Source organism: Gekko japonicus, unplaced genomic scaffold, assembly GCF_001447785.1.
Source record: "Gekko japonicus isolate JY-2015 unplaced genomic scaffold, Gekko_japonicus_V1.1 scaffold26, whole genome shotgun sequence".
NCBI classification, from domain to species: Eukaryota; Metazoa; Chordata; class Lepidosauria; order Squamata; family Gekkonidae; genus Gekko; species Gekko japonicus.
The window spans coordinates 2,808,632-2,829,473 of NW_015174844.1; the positions used below are offsets into that span (position 1 = coordinate 2,808,632).

Here is a 20,842-nt window from a genome sequence, read left to right on the forward strand (position 1 = left end):
GGGGGGGGAGGGTTGGAGGTGTGGTGGCTCTGTATTTCAGAGGTAGTACACAGTCCAGTGAGATTTAGAAGGTAAGAGATTCACTTCTGGAAATGCTATGAGTAGAAATAGTGGGCCCGAAAGGAGGTTTAACAGTGGGAGTTTATCACCCACCAGATCAAAAGATAGAGGAGGATTATAAAATGATGAATGAATTAAAGATAGCAGCTAGATGAAATAACTGTGTTTTAATAGGCGATTTGAACTACTCATGTATTGATTGAGTCAATATGTGTTCAAGTCGGGAAAAAGAGATTGAGTTTCTAGACAATGACTGTGCTAAGGAGCAGATGGTCAAAGAAACTACCAGGGGAGAGGCGATCCTGGATTTGGTCCTAAGTAATGCTGAAGACTTGGTGAGAGATGTAAAAATGATTTCACCGCTTGGGAACAGTGACCATAATGTTATTGAGTTCAACATTTGTATAAATAGGGAGTTGCCCAAAAAGACCGACACAACCACTTTTAACTTTAAAAGGGATAACTTCTCTGAAATGAGGGGACATGTGAAGAGGAAACTGAAAGGAAAAGTAGAAAGGGTCAAAACTATTGGGGAAGCTTGGAGACTATTTAAAATTACAATCCTAGAAGCTTGGATAAAATATATACTGCAGGTTAGGAAAGGCACAAATAGGTATAGAAAAAGGCCTGCAAACAAAGTAATGGAAGCTGTAAAAGGTAAGAAGGATTCCTTTAAGCGGTGGAAAGCTAGTCACAGTGAGGATGATAAAAGGGAACGAAGGCTGTGGCAAATAAAATGCAAGGCTGTGATCAGGCAGGCAAAAAGGGAATATGAGGAGCATATAGCAAAATCATAAAGACCAACAATAAAACTTTCTTTAAATACATTAGAAGCAGGAAACCAGCCAGGGAGGCAGTGGGGCCCTTGGATGACCAAGGGTTAAAAGGAATACTGAAGAATGATAGGGAAATGGCTGAGAAGCTGAATGCATTTTTTGCCTCTGTCTTCACTGTGGAAGATGAGAAGTGCTTGCCCACTCCAGAACCACTGATTTCAGGAGGGGTGTTGAAAGACCTGAGTCAGAGTGAGGTGACGAGAGAGGAGGTCCTAAAACTGATAGACAACTTAAAAACTGATAAATCACCAGGCCCAGATGGCATACATCCGAGAGTTCTGAAAGAACTCAAATGTGAACTTGTAGATCTCCTGACAAAGATATGTAATCTTTCCTTAAAATCTGCCTCCATTCCTGAGGATTGGAAGGTAGCTAATGTCACTCCCATCTTTAAAAAGGGTTCCAGAGGAGATCCGGGAAATTACAGGCCAGTCAGTCTGACGTTGATACCGGGTGAATTGGTGGAAACCATTATTAAGGAAAGAATTAGTAGGCACATAGATGAACAAAACCTATTGAGGCAGACTCAGCATGGGTTCTGTAAGGGAAGATCTTGTCTCACTAACCTGTTAGTGTTCTTTGAGGGGGTGAACAAACATGTGGACAACGGGGATCCAATAGATATTGTTTACCTTGACTTCCAGAAAGCTTTTGATAAAGTTCCTCATCAAAGGCTCCTAAGTAAGTAAGTCATGGGATAATAGGATAAGTCCTCTTGTGGATCAAAAACTGGCTAATTAATAGGAAATAGTGAATATAAGTGGGCAATTTTCTCAGTGGAGGGTGGTAAGCAGTGGGGTACTGCAGGGATCAGTACTAGGTACAATGCTTTTTAACTTGTTCATAAATGATTTGGAGTTGGGAATAAGCAGTGAAGTGGCTACATTTGTGGATAACATGAAATTGTTCAGGGTGGTGAAAACCAGTGAGGATTGTGAGGCACTCCAAAGGAGTCTGTTGAGGATGGGCAAGTGGACGACAATGTGGCAAATGGGGTTCCATGTGGCCAAGTGCAAAGTGATGCACATTGGAGCCAAAAATCCTAAATATAAATACATGTTGATGGGGTCCAAACTGGCAGAGACTGACCAAGAGAGAGAATTTGGAGTCATAGATAACACACTGAAAATGTCGAGACTGTGTGTGACTGCAATAAAAAAGGCGAACACTATGCTGGGGATTATTAGGAAGGGAATTGAAAACAAATCAGCCAGTATCATAATGCCTTTGTATAAATCGATGGTGCAACCTCATTTGGAATACTGTGTACAATTCTGGTCACCATACCTCAGAAACGATATTATAGCACTGGAAAAAGTGCAGAAAAGGGCAACTCGAATGATAAAAGGGTTGGAACACTTTCCCTATGAAGAAAGGTTGAAGCACTTGGGGCTCTTTAGCTTGGAGAAACGATGACTGAGGGATGACATGATCGAGGTTTACAAGATTATGCATGGGATAGAGCAGGTTGAGAAAGAAACACTTTTCTCCCTTTTTCACAATACAAGAACTCGTGGGCACTCAATGGAATTGCTGAGCAGTCAGCTTAGAATGGATAAAAGGAAGTACTTCTTCACCCAAAGAGTGATTAACATGTGGAATTCACTGCCACAAGAGGTGGTGGTGGCTACAAGCATGGATGGCTTCAAGAGGCAATTGGATAAACGTATGGAGCAGAGATCCATCAGTGGCTATTATCCACAAGGTATAGTCTTTCAAAGCAGCAATTGAACTCCTCTAAGTACATGGTGGACATCTTCGCCAAGACCATCACATCCACTATAGCCCTACACAGGCATTCTTGGCTCTGTTCCACATCCCTTCAACAGGACCCCCGCTCTTACATCAAAGATCTGTCATTTGATGGCCCTGGTCTATTTCACTCCATAACTGATAGGGTCCTGCAAGAAATGGACAAAGGTATTAAAACTTCCTGCAACCTCGGAATCACAGGTCTCATCCATTCATCCAAAAGCAGATCGTGGCCATGTCCTTGATCCAAATGACAGTACCCTAAGTCCTCCCCAGATCAACCTTGGAGAGCCAAACAATCTCAGTTGAATATCCGACATCCATATACCAAACTAAAGTATCAACCCAGGCAGCAGACACCCAGATCTAAAGGCTCCAGAATGCCCAAACAGAGTCTGAACCCAGCACAGGTATGTCACTTCCATTTATGTTGCTCTACTGTCACCCTACAGGTACACGCCTCTCTCCCTTCTTCTCGGTTTGGCAGACAGTTACATCAGACAAATGGGTGCTTTCCGTCTTTGCCAGCGGCAACAAGATAGAGTTCCTCCAGGATCCCTTTATCCCAGTCTTTGTCACCACCCCTCTGTCTGCAGTCCTACACAATGAGGTCCAAAAACCCTCTTAGCAAAAGATGCCATCAAACCTGTTCCTCAGAATTCCAGGGGCTAGGGGTTCTACTCTTAGTATGGTTCCCAAGAGGGATGGGGGCCTCTGTCCCATCATGGATCTAAGGGCTCTAAACAACTTTATTGCATACCACAAGTTTTGGATGGTCTCCCTACAGAACATCCTCCCACTCCTCAAGCGGGACACTTGTATGGCCACGCTGGACCTACAAGATGCGTACTTTCATCTCAATATCTGGCCTCTTCACTGGCAGTGCTTGAGGTTCGCAATTGGAAATTATCATTACCAATACAAAGTGCTTCCCTTTGGAATCTCCACAGCCCCTCATGTCTTCACGAAGATAGTAGTGGTGGTAGCAGCCTACCTGCATCTCCAAGGCATGGCAGTATTACCATACATTGATGACTGGTTTCTGGTGGCAGTCTCAAAATGACAGCATGGAAATGGACATCCATCGGATCCTCGACCTCCTAGATGCTCTTAGTCTCAAGGTCAACCACAAGAAGTCCCATCTCACACCTATGAAGAGAGTGCACTTCATCAGGGCAGTCATCGATTCCACAGTATGCTGAGCCTTCCTCCTGAAAAAGAGGGCATCAGCCATCATCTCCCTGGTCCACCATTACCAGACACATTCATCCACAACAGCTCTGTTGATACAACAGTTGCTGGGGATGATGGCAGCAAAGACCACAGTCCTCCCTTTCACTAAGCTTCACATACGAGAACTCCAGGTATGGTTCCTGAGACACTTCAGACTGTCTCGACATCACCAACTAATAACACTTCCCTCCCTATGTCCTACATTCCCTCTCCTGGTGGGGACACGAACCAAATCTCCTAACGGGTTCCCCATTTCAGCTCCTGGTTCCCTTGGAAACTCTGATGATAGATGCCTCCCTTTGTGGATGGGGTGCTCATCTGAGGGGCTCTTTGTATGTGCTAAGTGGGATCCTCAATATTGCCATTGCCCCACATACTCCTTGGAACTACTTGTGATCAGGTTTAGGTCCAGTTGTTTCATGCCATTATATAGGGAAAGGTAGTGGCCATGCTTACAGAGGACACCACTGCCCTCAGTTATGTGAACCGGCAGGGAGGCACAATGTCCAGAAGCCTCTGCTCCCTTGCAATGGACCTTTGGCTCACATGCAACAGTTGGGGGACCTTCCTGTTGGCCATGCATTTGCTGGGGGTTCAAAATGTCCAGGCGGACCGCCTGAGCAGTGGACGATCCTCCTTCCACAAATGGAAACTCAATGAAACATATCTGCTCCCACTGTGTGAGGCTTGGGGGTTCCCAGAGGTGGATGGCTTTGCGACAAGGACAAATCAGAAGTGCCAATTGTTTTGCAGCAGAGGGGGCATAGACCCTCTTTCCCTGGGGGATGGACTTCTATATCCATGGGGGAACCACTATTCCTCATAACCAGAGTGGTAAACAAGTTTCTAAGGGACCTACCGAACTGCATCCTGATCACCCCTTGGCGGCCTAGACAAAGGTGGTTCCCTGTGCTCCTGAAGCTCTCACAGGGCCAATGGCATCATTTCCCTCCTGCCCCAGACCTTCTACGCACAGTGGGAGGGTGCGTATTCCATCACAACGTTCCTCACCTGAAGCTAACAGTGTGTTGATCTTCCTCAACCCTTCTCAGCCAGGGTGAAGGTCATCCTTAAGAGCAGGAAGCCATCCACCAGACAACCAGACACCTACAAATGGGAAAGATTTGTTAGGTTCCTTGCTGCTTCACAGGTCCCTCCAGAAGCCAGGGGACTTTCCTCAATCTTTGACTTTTTGCTTTCCCTTGTGAATCTGAGTCTGAGTTATTTCTTGGTGCAGGTATACTTAGCTGCCATTGCAACATATCATCAATCAGTTGACGGCTTCTCTGTTTTTAGCCATCCTCACTCAAAGCGTTTTCTAAAGGGATTGCTACACATGCACCCCCCGCATCAGTTGCCTGTTCCATCATGGGATCTTCCTTGGGTATTGCAGAAGCTGACAAGCAAGTCATTTGAACCCTTGGCTTCCTGCAACATGCGGTTACTCACCTGGAATACCGCCTTCCTGATAGCTGTCACATTGGCATGAAGGGTGGGTGAGCTCGTAATTCTTCGACATGATGTGCCTTACCTCCGCTTTTCCAGTAATGGTGTCACGTTGAGCCTGGATATTCACTTTCTACCAAAGGTAGTTTCGGACTTTCATCTCCACTCCGACATCATGCTCCCAATTTCTTTCCTGATCCTAAAAAGGACATGGAGAGACTCCTTTACTCCCTGGATGTAAAGTGTGCTCTCTTATTTTACCTTCATTGGACAAAACAGCACTGCAAGGACCCACACCTATTCATAGCCTATGCCTCGCAGAAGAAAGGTCAGCAAGTCTCAGCCCAGAGGTTATCAAAGTGGATTGTCGAGACAATCAAACTCTGTTATCTGTTGGCAAAGCAACCCTTACCAAGGGCCATCAGGGTGCACTCCACCAGAGCGATGGCTGCTTCCACTGCCTTCCTTAAAGGAGTTTCCTTACAGGACATTTGCAGGGCAGCAACATGGGCATTCGGCATTATGCTCTGGACATCCGCACCCATCAGAGGGCTTCAGTGGGTTGGTTGGTCCTCTGATCAGCATTTGAATGAGTAGCTGTCAGCACCCTCCCTCCGGTAAGTCATAAGCTTGCTACTTTTCCACAGGTGTGATGCACAGAGACCACGAAGAAGATAAACAGGTTGCTTACCTGTAACTGATTATCTTTGAGTGGTCATCTGTGCATTCACATCACCTGCCCATCCTTCCCTTCCCTTGTCAGCCTACTCTCTCTTTGATTTAGGTATCTCAGTGGTCAGAAGGAACTGATGGGAGACCCAGGCTCCACCCCTGTAGGCAGGCACGTTGGGGCCCTGTGTGTGCCTCGGGGGCAGAGTTTGGGAAAAAAGGCTTGCTAGGTTACTGATGGGGACAGGTGCAGGCATCCTTTATCCCCACAGGTGTGAATGCACAGATGACCATGACGATCATCAGTTACAGGTAAGCAACCTGGGTTATTTTTGCTATACTGCAGCTGGTGCATGCAGCAATATTGTGGAACCTTGCCAGGACACTGCTGATGCAGCCTTGTATGCTCATGGGGGAATGGGTGGGCCCAGGGGCTTGGCAAGAGTTAGTTTGCTCCCTGAGGCACCCCAGCCTGGAAACACTGCCCAGCACTGGTGAAAAGCTAAGCCATCAAAACCATAACAAAGTCAATAGGCGTCCATGCAATAGAAAAGGCAACCCCCCCCCCCACAGGCTCAGTCCCACCCACAAACCCGAACATAGCACATGATGCCAACTCTGGCCATAGCCAGTTACACCCCTGCACCCAATCATGCCCACCCCCAGTACAGGAACCTGAGCCAGGACCCCCATAGTTTAGATGACAGAGTGGGAGGCATAGGATTCTGTCTCTTAGGTCTCCGACTCTTATGACAAACAACTTTTCACTGGAGAGGCTGGCTGCTGTGTGCAGTTCACATGGAGGGCCGGGTGGGGGTAGTCCAAGGGGACATGTGCTTGCTGTAGCAAGAAGGGCAGATCTTTAGGTCTGACAGTCCCCCTCAAAACAGCTGGCTTCCCCGTATGAGCCCCATAAAGCACTAAGGTCTACTAATCAACATATTATGGTAGTCCCTGGCCTCAGGGACATCCATCTTGCCTCTACTAGAGCCAGGGCCTTTTCAGCCCTGGACCCTACCTGGTGGAATGAGCTCCCGTATGAGGTCAGGGCCCTGCAGAACTTACTACAATTTCACAGGGCCTGTAAGATGGAGCTCTTCCACTGAGCTTTTGGTTGAGGTGGCGGACGTCCCCTCCCTCTGGCTGGCCCCCAGTCAGTGGCCTGGATTCTTAATTCCATCCTAATTGCTAAGATAACAAGTGTTATTTTATACTCTTGTTTTTAAGTGGCTTTAACGTATTACATATTATATTTATATTGTTGAAACCTGTCCTGAGCCTGCTTGCGGGGAGGGTGGGATATAAGGCTGGTAGTATGGGCATGTGGTGGAGAGCTTAGGCTGGGCTCTTTGCAAGGGCGAAATGTCAGTTCCAAAACTTTTGCCTGGCTCCGTCCTCTCATTTGGGGATTGAACCAGGAGCAGGAGCCTCTGCCTGTGCTATTAAAGTATTTTTCCACTGAGCCCATGTCTGCCCCTTATAGCTGGTAGTGATGTCAGGGTTCCAGTGGAGTGTTACTTGGTTGCTGAGTCTTTCATCTGTCCTCTTGTGCTCCAGGAGGGGAGGAATAGCACTGAGGTAGTGGCTGCATCAGTGGGTGGCAATTGGCTATGCATGTGTGTGCCGCTCAGAGAAATGTCATTGGGCACTGATGCCCAGGTGGTGGGCCTTGCTGGGGTTATTATAGACTCCAGGGTACTTGTCATGCAGTGTGTATCTTGTGGAGGAGTACACGTGTCTCCCCCCCTCCCCTTGGAATGTCCATAAGGATATGGGCAGTGCTGCTGCTGCTATTATGCTGGCAGCTGGCCACAACTGCTGCAGTAGCCGTCAGGACTGGGCTGCCCATGTGCTTTCAGTGTCTGCTCTTGATAATCATTAATCTGCTTCTTTTCTGTTTACTGTTGTCCGTGGAAATATACCTCCATAATTTTTTTCAGTTTGAGCATATTAGTGCGATTTCATTGGGCAATATTGCTGGTGCCATGGTATATAGTGTAATGGTGTAATCGTCACAATTTAAAAAGTTTTACAAAAGAACAACCGTGGCAAGCAGTTTCTGGCTGAACAACTGTAAGTGCAAGAATGGAGGTTCAGCAACCTGGCCCCATAGAAGAAGCAGTTGATGTTTGACAGAAACTTAGATAACAACTATTTATTTACTTCATTTATAGTCTGCCTTTTTTGTTGAGATTCAGGACAGATTATAGATGTGAACCTTCTCATCAATTAAGATTTGCTTCAGCAAAGCAGCCCTGCTCTCTTTGCCCTCCTCTTTGGAGGTGAGCACCAAAACTGAGCCTTCTATATTTTCTATCAAGGAAATCCCTCCCCACATAAATTTGTCTGGCGCCATTCTTATTTGGTTATTGTTTGTTGTATGATGCTGTTTTTAAATTTTCCATCTACAGGGTTTTGCTCTAATCTGTTATTTGATTACTAGTCTCTGATCCCCTTTATTGATTTTATGTGATTTGTCATTGTTTTATTGATTGGAAGCTGTCTCAGGAGCTATGCTGATGAGTTTGGGGCTTAAATAAATGCCTTCCCAATTAGTGTGTTATGTGCTATCAAGTCATTTCCAACTTATGGTGACCCTATGAGTTAATAACATCCAAAATGTCCTATTGAAACCTTTGTTTAGGTCATGGAAGCCATGACTTTATTTTTTAAAAATAATTTTATATGTGCGTGTGTGTGCACCTGGAAGTCATGGTGACCTCTGGTGAATGACCCCTACTGGGGGTCTGGAGTATATTCAGAGAGGTGGGTGAATAAAGCCTGCCCCTGCCTCCCGCCTCTAGTGTTTCAAGGAGGTCTCCCATCCAAGTATTTGCCAGAGTTGACCCTGTTTAGCTCCTGAGATCTGATGAGAACAGACTTGCCTAGGCTATCCAGATCAGGGCGTGACTTTCTTTATTGACTCAATCCATCTCATGGTCTTGCTGCCTAGTGTTCCCTCTAAGCTGTGCATATGAGCGACCACTCATTAACACAGGAAGCCCCACTCAGCAGCAATCTGGAGCCCCGCAGTCTTGCACTGCCCAGTGCCCATTTTAAGATTATAGCAGTTATACTCTGCTCAGGATGTGAACTGTCCACTTGGTAGGGAAAAACATTAGAGGGAACATTGCTGCTACCTTCAGCTTTTTCTAGCATTACTGTCTTTTTCAGTGAATCCTGCCTTATAATGTGGCCAAAGTACAATAGCATCAGTTTGGTCATTTTAGCTTCCTGGGAGAGTTCAGGCTTAATTTGATCAAGAACTCACTTAATTGTTTTTTTTGTTGTGATCCACGGTATTCGTAATACTCTCCCTCTGTGCAGGCAAACTATCTTTTAGGTAGAAGGATTATGGCTGATCTGTAAACTTCTCCTCCAACACCACATTCCAAAAGAATCCGTTTTCTTCCTTTCCAACTTTCACGTCCATTCATAGTAATGGAGAATACTATAGTATGAATTATCTTGATTGTATTTCACTTCTAATATTTGTAAAAATGGAAAATATATCTGCTAAGAATGGTATCCCTTCTAATGTATTACCAGTCCTTCATCTGCCTAAAAGATAGAGACTGTACATTCTATATATGTTCTTTATATAATAGATGAGAACAAGTGGGGGACCTACAAGGACTTGCAGCGGCCATCTTATTTTCCCCTGCCACACTATTTCCTCTTTCACATTTTTTGTCCCCAGTCTTCAGCTATATTTATTATTTATTTACTTCATTTATACCCTGCTGTTCTCCATAATGGGGACTGAAAGCAGATTACATCATTCTCCTCTCCTCCATTTTATTCACAGCAACCCTGTGAGGTAGCATAGGCTGAGAATGGGTAACTGGCCAAAGGTCACCCAGCAGTCTTTCAAAACAGAATGGTGATCTGAACTTTGGTCTCTCAGATTGTAGTATGAAACTCTAACCACTACATAAGAGGGGGGGGGGCTGCTGCTGTTGAACAATAGCAGTCCTGGGTTAGTCATGCAAGTTGCATGGTAGCAAGTTGTCCAGTGGTTGCAGGTGAGCCTGGCTTCAAACAGCTCTGGAAAGGGCCCTGATCCCACCCTCTGCCTCTTACCTGTAGAAACCAAGGTATTTGTATTTGCTTAGCATCAGCAATAAAGGAAATTTGTTTCTTAAAGCTATAGGTGCTGCTTCTGTTGTTTGTGTTTATGTGGGATAACTTGCAGTTTTTTTTTTTAAGGTTCCTGGTTTTCCTGCAAATTTTGAGCTTTTATCAGGCTTGTAGAAAGAACTGTCTTGTCAGTTCATGTCTCCAATCTCCAGATTTAAGTATCCACAAATTTGGTCACACTGAGAATTAGATACATTGATTGATATGCTCTATTCCATGCCAGCCGATATTCTAACCATTCTAACCTCTTAAACAGAATATATACATTGTTGCACTCTTTTGTAAATATACCCCCAAAAGCGATCTGGAGCATCATTTGTCATTTTCTGTGGTAGACTCAACCCTTGCCAGAATCCAGGGCATTTTTGGTCCTGAGATATTTGCATCAGAAGCTATGTTCTGAAGGCTTGCCAATTACCAGTGTTAATGTTCACATGATGGTGTTGGACTAAACAGATGGAGGACATCAGCTCTTATCAACTTCATAAAATGTGACAGGTTTATTTAAGGAGGAGGTAGAAACTGTAATGGCCCTCTCATTCTTGACATGTTTTGGTCATTGCTCTTTGTTATGAGATTTCAGTAGTGCACCAGATGCAAGTAACCACAGATTACATTGTGGAACATAAATTAGAATTTACCAGTAATACTTTTTTGGGTCAGTTTTATAAAACTTGTTAAAGATTAGGTAAACTGAGTTCTTAGACATTTTTTTCTCCATAAGTACACTACCTTTTATCTTTAAAACTGTCATTGGTATAATTCATCATTTTGTTCCTGACTCAGTTCTTATTTTACTCCATATCAGAAGGTAGTTTGTGATTGATTTTAAAACCATGTTGACTCTTTGGCTCCTAGAACAGCATTTTGGGCTACAGCAAAAAAAAAAAAAAAAAAAAAGGAGAGACAAGAATATCATGCTCCATGAATCAAAGCCATTATTCTGAAACATTATGTATATTATTGAAAGTCCAAAAATCAAAGAATATAGACACTCGCTTGTGAACACTTAAAATTAATTCTGTAAATGGCTGAAAATAGCTATGTATTGCATTTTGGACATGCAGCAGTGAGTGATAACAATCACATTTATATGATTGTCAGCATTAACTTTCAGACATTTAGACAATTTCTCCAAGACTGCCAATTTTCACATGTGATTGTCACTATCACCACATTTTGGAAATTCAGTATAACTTGCATACTGTGTATATGTAAAGTGCTGTCAAGGCACAGCTGACTTATGGCAACTCTGCAGGGTTTTCCAGGCAAGAAACTGACAGAGTCAGGTGGTTTTCCAGTGCCTTCCTCTGCACAGAGACCCCGGAATTCCTTGTTGGTCTCCCATCCAAGTACTAACCAAGGCCAAACCTGCTTAGCTTCTGAGATGTGACAAGATAGGGCTAGCCTGGACCATCCCGGTCAGGGCTCACTTACATACTATGCACATGCTAAAATGCCATGTTGATTTGCATACTGATTCAATGATTTTCTTTGGAACTGAACATACTTTACTTTACTTCGGCATGATAAGACTACTTTTATATACCTTTATGAATTAAATGCACACATATGAATTTTGGTGCTCTCATCAGTGAAGAATTTATTATACCATAACTGTAGTTCTTGTTTTTTTTTTTTGTTTAGTCTTTGAAATATCCCTTCCAGACCAAGGACCGTTTGTGTTTTGTAATGGAGTATGTTAATGGAGGAGAGGTAAGTCAGACAATGAGAAATCAATGGCACTGTTGCTATCGTTATCTCCCCCCCCCCCCCCCCACTATATCATCATTATAGGGCTGTATTTTCCCTCATTCAAGGCCAAATTACATGTGATGCTTTAGTCTCCAACTTGCTGAAAGGGCCCACCTGATTCCACCTTGTGGCCCCAACAGATTTATATTGCTGCTACCAATTTTATTGTTTATTGTTTTTATGATTTTAATATGACTTTATTGTAATGAGTCTTTGACCTGATTTGTTGTGATCCACCCTGAGCCCGTTTGGGGAGGGCAGAATACCCCCCCCAATAAATAAATAAATGATGGAGTCTTGTAAATAGAACTCCAGGTATGTATTTTGGCCCAAAAAATCTGCTACTAGGGGAGTGCCATGTGGATGGTGAAGTGCTAGGGAAGGGGAGGTTACTATTATTCTCTTATTTTCTCAACTGAAAATGCAGGTACCTGTCTTTTTGCCTATCAGGGCTAAAAGCCTAAAGGGAGGGGCTTCAGTTGAGGATATTGCATAGGTAGGACAGTTGTGACTAGTTGTTTAGTGCCATCAAGTGTGCTTTACAGAAGCAAAAAAACAAAGTCTCTGATTTGATTCGAGAAGTTTACAGTTTAAAATTTAATGCAAGGGAGATAACAAAGAGAGGAGAGAAAAATGGAGGTGTAGATAAACAACTGAAGAATTTGCATTCATTCCATTTACACATGCTTAGACTTAATTTCAGTTCCGAAGCACTGCAGCACCAGTCTATATGATGCTCCCCCTTCCCCCTGGCTGCTTCTTAAGGCCAAATTACGCATCTTGTGTTCCAATTAGAAGTCTAATTTCAAGAACAGTTTGGCCCTGGAAATCCTTTCATTCAAATTAAAGCCATAATAACATTAGTCCCATTAAAAGAAGACAACACTTGTTACGAAGACAGGGAACAATCTACTTCCCTAACACAACATCCCTGTCTATGTGCACTCCTCCATATTTAGAAATATTTTACTGTCATTCCACTTTCCCTCTCATCAAGGTTTTGCCTGTTGCATATGAGATGGGCTCTAGTTTTGAATTTTCTCTTTTTTCCCTCAGTCTTATTTTGAGTTCCCATTGAGTGGCAAAAAGTAGTTACAACAAACCTCATTTTTTGATCTAGCCCTTCACCTCGTTGGTGAGCAGTGCAATCCTACAATACCCTCTTAAGTCCATAGAGGTCAGTGGACTTACACTGTGGGTCTCTAAATATTTGTTAGTAAAAGCTGCAAATGGAAATGAAAAACATCATTTCAAGAGTTTTACAGTTATATTTGGCTGACGCAAATTTGGCTGACACTACATACATTTTGGATTAGTTTGCATTGTCTTGAAGATTTTAGCTGAAAGATTAACTTCATGTGATAGTGTTATGGAAAGCAGAATGCCATCATAGATCATAGGGAATCCAGGTGTTACAGCAACATAGTAATTATGAGCAAACTTGCCAGCATTATATTAATCAAAAACCAATACAGGTTTGTTTGTTTTATTAGATTTATATACCACCCTCCCCAAATGGGCTCAGTGCGGTGTACAACAGTTAAAATAATACAATTAAAATAATATGAAAATAACAATTTATACATAATAATATGTCATAAGATACCATGTAAACAAGGAGGTCAGATATTAAAACAATTCAGTATCTAAACAGATGTCCAGTCAGGATCAGGCCACTGATGGATGAATGGCCAAAAAAACTGGGGGGAGGGGGACGTTCGCTGCCTCAACCAAGTGCCTGATGGAAGAGCTCTGTCTTACAGGCCCGACGGAACTGCAATAAGTCCCACAGGGCCCTGATCTCATAAGAGAGATTTAATGCTGAAGAATATAAATGAATATGATAATTGATGTTAATAGACTTTATTGTGCATAAATAAGTCTTATAAAGCAGTCTAATTTTTGACAAAATTCTTAGTTTATATACACTGTACTGCAGTAAAAACATGTTTGCTAGGAACCTTTCATGGTAGTTATTTGGACTGAAAAACTTAGGTTAAGATGCTAATGAAGTGGCAGAAGAATGGCCAATTAGAATTTTATTAATTATTAGGGTTTATTTATTATTTAATTTGGGAATCTCCAAATTCAGAGGCAGTAAACCTCTGAATACCAGAGCCAGGAGGCAACATCAGGGGAAGGCCTCAGCCTCTATGCCCTGTTGTTGGCCCTCCAGAGTAACTGGTTGGCCACAGTGTGAGACAGTCATCATAGAAGGTGATAACTTTCTTGATAACTTTCAATAACATCATATATCTATTTCAAATGTATTCCTGGTACAAAGAGGCATAAATCTGGACTTGGCTGGTTGTATGTTGCTGTTATGGGCCACAGATTGACGTTTTGGTAGCAGCATAATAAATTCCTGATACCAATCAAAAGATATGTATGGAAGTAGGCTCATAGGGGAAGGTGAGGGGGAGAAAGTAATTGAATAGTGTAATAGAAGGGTGGAGGGAATACACTGTGTTTTTTCTATGATGGCTTTCTGTTCAATGCAGCACTCTTCACATGAAAGGCAATTTCTGCATATCGAAAAGGAACTTTTACCACTGTATTCTAGAAACAAGCTAGTCTAAAAAATTAGTAGTAAACTAGTTCCCCACGTCTGTAATTGTAGACACACAATAACTAAGTCTAGTAGTTTTATTGCTAAAAATAATTTTAAACTGAAGGGAGGAATGGAGAAAAAAGCATAGAATGATGATGATGCACTTTTTTCCTATGGTAACTGAAGGTTAAATGGGTAGCAAACAGAATGCCTTAAACAAGATTGGTATATTGATTAAAACGCTGATTTAACAGCTCGTTTTTTCCCCTTGGAAACCTGGAAAAGATAAGCCAGCTGCTGTCTAAGAGTGCTGACTGTCCACTGAGAGTACACTATCTATCATCACAATATGGTGATGAGAGGTGTTTTATGTTTGTGTTAATTTCCCCCACTAAATCAGTAATTATTGCAATCCTGTCCCTGCTGTTTACCCTGCAGCTGTTTTTCCATTTGTCGAGAGAGCGGGTGTTCTCTGAGGATCGCACACGCTTCTATGGTGCAGAAATTGTTTCTGCTCTGGACTATCTGCATTCTGGAAAGATTGTGTATCGTGATCTCAAGGTAAAAAAAAAGTAATCAAATTTTTTTTGAAAGACTATTGGGACAAATACAAAGTAATTATAAAGTTAACGCTGTTTTGAGAAGAGTAGAGAAGGAATATAAAGTAAGCTGTTGAAGCCCAGCAAAATACTGAACATTCAATTTCATACAGTGATCTCTGGACCCAGCCATTTGTTAACTAGTTTCTGAAAAAGCACCAATAAAAGGAGATTCACAAATTGCATTAATACTGTCTTCATTTTAAAGATTAAAAACACAGAACCAAAAGTATTATGATTGTTATTAAACTCTGTGAACTGAGAGGAGTGAAAACAGGAGGTTAGAGTTGTATATGTTTAATGGCAAGAGGGCAGTATTTTCTTTAAATTGTAGTTATTTGATTCAGGATTATGTTAGCCTGCTCTGTTTGTTCAGCCTTTCTGTTCAGGAGTCACATGGCAGTGATTCATACTAGAAAATGCCAGTTCTGAATGTAACGTTATTCAAGAAGATCATTATTTTTGTCACTACATTAACAAATCCATTTTGGTGTACAGTATAAGGTACAGAACTCTGCAAGCAGTGACATAACCCTTAAGAGAGTCTACAAAGTAGTGGTTTTTGTCTCCGTGTAAGGAAGGTGGAGCCCTCTTTTCTGACTTCCTTTTCAGTATCTATTTATTCTTTTGTGCAGAATACTAATCTGACATTAAAAATCACAATGTTCAGAAACCAATGAGGGAACACTTTAACCTCCCAGGGCATACTGTGGCTGATCTAAAGGTAATTGTTCTCTTTCAAAAGAACGTCACAGTGCAAGAATGCTAAATTGGAATTCATTCGCAAGAGACTTTAAAAGGGTCTCTTGGAGTCCCAACTCACTATAGGTGCTAATAATCACACCCTTCCAGTTGTTAATTTTTTCCACTATATCATTTCATCCTGCATTAGATTTGAAATTTATTTTACTCTGCTCTTGTTGGTTGGCAGTGTCTGACACCTACTCTGGGTGAACTGATTTCTCCTGAATTGGAAAGATCTGGCTACCCTCAGGCATGTTTTGGGCACTTCCAGATTAGACTATTGTAATGGAATCTTCCTGAGGTTTCTCCTAATGACAGTTCAAAGACATCAATTAGTCCACTATGCTGCTGCCTGTCTACTTTTTCATTCTGTTACCATACATACATTGGATCTGAAAGATTCCCCTGATGAAGCTGTATGTGAAACACGTGGGGTTGTATAACTAATAAATATTCCATTACCCTCTGCACCATTTTGTTTTGTTTTTCTTTGCCTTGGTGCAACCCCTTCCCCCTTTCTGGCAGGTATGAGCAAAAGGAAGTATGTAACACCTGTCCAACAATTTAATTTATTTACTTAGTTACTTCATTTGTACTCTACCATTCTCCTCACATGTCTTACATCATTCTCCTCTCCTCCATTTTATCTTCACAACAACCGTTATGAGGTAGGTTAAGAGAGTATGTGACTGGCCCAAGGTCAACCAGCAACCTTCCATGACAGAATGTAGATTCTGAACCTGGTTCTCTTGGATCCTAGTCTGACACTCTAACAAGTACATTGATTGCAATTTCTTTTCCTGTCCAATTCAAGATTCTGGTTTTATTAACTTCTAAAAACCCAGATAGTCTGAGTTGCTAAGTAGATAAGGAAGTGTCTTATCTGATATATATTCCTTTGGTGTAGTGGTTAAGTGTGCAGACTCTAATCTGGGAGAACCGGGTTTGATTCCTCATTCCTCCACTTGCAGCTGCTGGATGACCTTGGGCAAGCCATGGTTCTGTGAGAGCTGTTCTTGGAAGAGCAGTTTTCAAAAGGGCTCTCTCAGCCCCACCTACCTCACGGAGTGTCTGTTGTGGGGAGGTGGAAGGGAAAGGAGTTTGTAAGCCGCTCTGCAACTCCTTTGGGTAATGAAGGGTGGGGTATAAATCCAATCTCCTCCTCCTTCTTCCTGTTAACTAATGATGCTGTACTCCTAACTCCTTTGTAGGAAGATGCCATATCTATTAGAAGCAGAGCTTTTTCTGTGACCATTCCAATATTATCCATTCCCTTCTGGCTGGGTCACTTGTCACTATTAAGAAAAGTAAAATAGGTTTTATTTAAGGCTTTTATCTGTTGGTCTCAAATAGGTTTTAATTCTGCGGGTATAATTATTTTAGTTGATAGCTGTTAATCTGCTTTCAATTGAAAGATTTAAATAGATGATTTCATGAAATGTACTGGGAAGTATATTACATGTGACTGGGCATTTAAAATTAAAATTAAAAAATTAAAATTTTATTTTGTTTTAAACTGCCTTGAATATGTTTGTATAAATGTGGTTATAAATCAGATACAATAGAATTTTTTTGAGGCTAAAGACAATCAAGGGGTACTGGGTTCTTGTGATGGCATAGCTACTATATGTGAGGAAGTAAACTTTTTTGGGGCAGTCGATATTACTTCAGAATGCAGGTTGGGGTTTACATGGAGAGGTTGGTCTATATAAAAACATATGTCACAAAGAAAATTCAAATATTAGCTAAAATCCTTATTGACTTTCCCCCCATATGTAGGGATTTCCCCTTTTTGTATGCAGGAGGATTCAATCATGTATAATCTCAGCTCAAGTGGTACAATCCAGCAGAAGGTTTACCTCCTTCTCCCTTGTTGTTTGCGACAACAAGACCTTAGTTACTGGTACTTAGGTTCTTCCTTAGAATTCTCTAATACCAAAATGCTATTCTAGCTGTGGAGTTGGATCCACTAGAGAATTTCCACATGCTCAAGAATTTTGCTGATTTCCCCCTCCCACGGCAGAACTTTGACTCCCCCTTCATATTGTTCCTGTGGCATTTTGTCATGCAGTGGGAAGCAATGAAGTCATGTTCCATAGATAGAAATTCTTTTTTTCCATGGAAGCCTTCCAATGGAGCCAAGTCAATGTTGTATCTCTTGGATCTGTTGCACCAGTGGAGCTGCTTTCCTTAGTGGAAGAAACCTTTCCCTGACACAGCAGGCTCTTCTGTCGGTAGGCGACTTTGTTGTGTCCAGGGAAGGAACTTTCTCCTGTGGAAGAAAAGCATCTCTGCTAGCATATTGGATCTGTGAAGTCTAATATAGTAACTCCAAGTTGAATAGTATCAGGATTTTCAGAAGGGAACACTGCCTGAATCCCAAACTATGACTGCTCCTTCCTTAACTAGTAAGTGGTCAGCAGTAATGAAGACTGCAAATGAATACCATGATTGACATAAAGTAGAATGTTGTAGAGTTGACCGTTCAGTTTAGGGATATATTTGAGTGTTATCAGAAGTCAGCTCAAGTCTCTGAGGGCCAGATGAGAAAAGCCATTGGAGATCTATGATTGCATCTCCCATCTTTTCTGTTTTATTTATGAAGCAACTGGACAATGAGACCCTGAATTTGATTGGTATTGTGGCCTTGGGAAAGAAGGCATTTCCCCAATTTACAGTGTGACCCTAAAGAGAGTAGCACCCTGCTAGTCCACTAAAGTCAATGGGGGTGAAAGGGTTTAACTTTTCTTAGGCTTACTGTCTTAACCCAATCCTGGTACCGTTCAAAAACCCAAAGACTGCAATTTTTCACTGACTGTTAAAACAAGAAAATATTCCTGATAGCAAAAGTGTTTTTTACCGACCCTGTTGTATCGAATTGATCAGAAGAAGGAAAAGTTATCAGAATCTTCATATATGGTACAATTCAAATGTTTAGCATTTTAAAGGGGTTGAAAGAATCTCTCCTTATATATAATTCTGTTTTGATCATGGACTCCCCTGAACATTCCAACACACTTGCGCTCCCAAATCAGTTGGCTCCCTGATCTGTCACTCAGAGGGTCTCCCTATCCACTGGCTGCGTTGCCTGAGTCCTGCCTCCAACTTTCTAAACAGTTTGTTGTTCCTCTCCTCCCCATAGCCAGTCAGAACACAGAGGTCATTTGCATATGTGGCCTGATTGACCTTTGCCTCGGAACACAATGGTCATTTGCATATGCGGCCTCATTGGCCTTTGCCTCGAACATTCTAAACAGTTTGCTGTTGTTGTTCTGAGGTAAAATGTGTACTGAGGTAAAATACATTTCCCCTTAGTGCCAGTTGGGGGAAACCATTGTTGCCAATCTCGAGGTGAGGGCTGAAGATCACTCAGAATTACAACTGCTTTCCAGATGGCAGAGATCAGTTCCCCTGGAGAAAATGGTGGACTCTGTGTCCTTATATCCTGCTTAAATGGCCCCTGTATGACAGCCAATGTGACATAGCAGTCAGGGCTTCAGAGCATGCTAGAGGCTGCAGGTGTGGGGGGGTGAAAAGCTGAAGAGTGAGGGGGAAATAAAGGTAGGTTGATGATTGGCTGGGAAGGAGATAGGGTTGCTAACTCCAGGTGGGAAATTCCTGGAGATTTTAGGGATGGAGCCTGGAGAGGGTGAAGTTTCAGAATGGGTGGGACCTCAGACAGGTACAATGCCATAACCTTCACTCTCCAGCCCAGCCAGTCCCTCCTGGGGAACCATTGTTGCCAATCTCCAGGTGGGGGCTGGAGATCACGCAGAATTACAACTGCTCCCTGGAGGGAGGGGGGAGGAGATAGAAGGCTGACGTCAGAGGGGCAGATCAAGGTAGGTTGATGGTTAGCTGGGAAGAGATAGGGTTGCCAACTCCAGGTTGGAAAATTCCTGGAGATTTGAGGGGTGGAGCCTGGAGAGGGTGGGGTTTGAAGAGGGGTGGGACCTCAGACAGGTACAATGCCATAAAGTCCACCCTCCAAACAAGCCATTCTCCGGTGGTCCAGGAGTGGGGCAGTCCTTGACTCCTTACTCCTGGGAAAGCACCTCCCCCTTCCGTAGGCAGGGCCGGCAAACTTTGATCCCAGAGGGGAGGGGCTTATCCTCTAATCCCAGTCTTACCGACCCTGCCTTCTGAGCAGGACGTGCTGGCTGTGCTCTAAAGAGCACAAATATCCCAGAAGACAGTGGAAGGACAGAAGAAGAAGTGGAGACCTAAAGGGCAATGGGAGAAGGTACTTACCTTCCAGCCCTAAAACATATTCGAGAGCTGCAGGCCTTGAATTACAATGGATCCGGCGCCGGCAGTCCTGGGAGACCCCCAGGCAGTCGCGGCGCTGAGAGGAACGTCTCGGACCCCACTGGGAAGGTGGTGGTAAACTGCTCCCCCCCCATCCAGCTGCAGTGGTGTGCAGCGGTTTTGGGGACAGACGCTCAGTGAAGAGCCTGGGGAGAGCAGAGGCAAGAGAGGCGGCTGAGGGTGGTGCAGAATCTCTGTCGCCGTCCCTTTTGGCATTGGAATGGAGCCCCCTCCTTGTTCCAGATCGTGGCGAGGAGGACGTGTCTCCTGCGCAGTCTACCCAGTTCGCTGAACCACGGTAGGACTGTATCCATTGAGAACTGGCAAGGTGTGGAGGGGGAGAGAGAAAGAGGACTACTCCCCCCCTCCAGTTTTCTTTTCCCCGCCCTTTACTCCTTTCCTCTGGATCTGGATAGGAGGTTCTTTAAAAGGACGAATTGCTTCTGGTCCAGGGGTCAGGTCTCTAGCAGGGACATTTTACAGTCCTTATTGCTGGGCCTTTGGGAAAGGGAGCAACAATAGACAGCCTGCTTCTTCCCCACCGGATTCAGCTGATGGGAGTGGGGAAGGGCTCCATTTTGGGGCTCTGTTAGGAGACTGATGGTGGCTACTTTCACTTTCAGGTTCCCCTAAAATGGCTGAGAAGGCGGGAACATCTAGCTCCCAAGGCACAGAGAGTCTTAACCCTTCACAGACTACCAATATAGTCTCCCAACATAGTGAGCCCTCAGGAGAGGAAGCCCAGTCAA

General features: G+C 43.3%; 1 protein-coding gene across 1 annotated transcript in view; it reads left to right on the top strand.

The window, feature by feature from the left end:
• Positions 1–15,081, top strand: part of LOC107121519 (RAC-gamma serine/threonine-protein kinase) — a 208,604-nt gene extending 193,523 nt beyond the window's left edge. The window contains exons 9-10 of the mRNA XM_015424432.1: positions 11,784–11,852; positions 14,881–15,081. Coding sequence (XP_015279918.1) covers positions 11,784–11,852; positions 14,881–15,018 — 207 coding nt within the window. The 3' untranslated portion in view covers positions 15,019–15,081. The remainder of the gene's footprint in view (positions 1–11,783; positions 11,853–14,880) is intronic.
• The last annotated feature ends 5,761 nt before the right edge of the window (positions 15,082–20,842 follow it).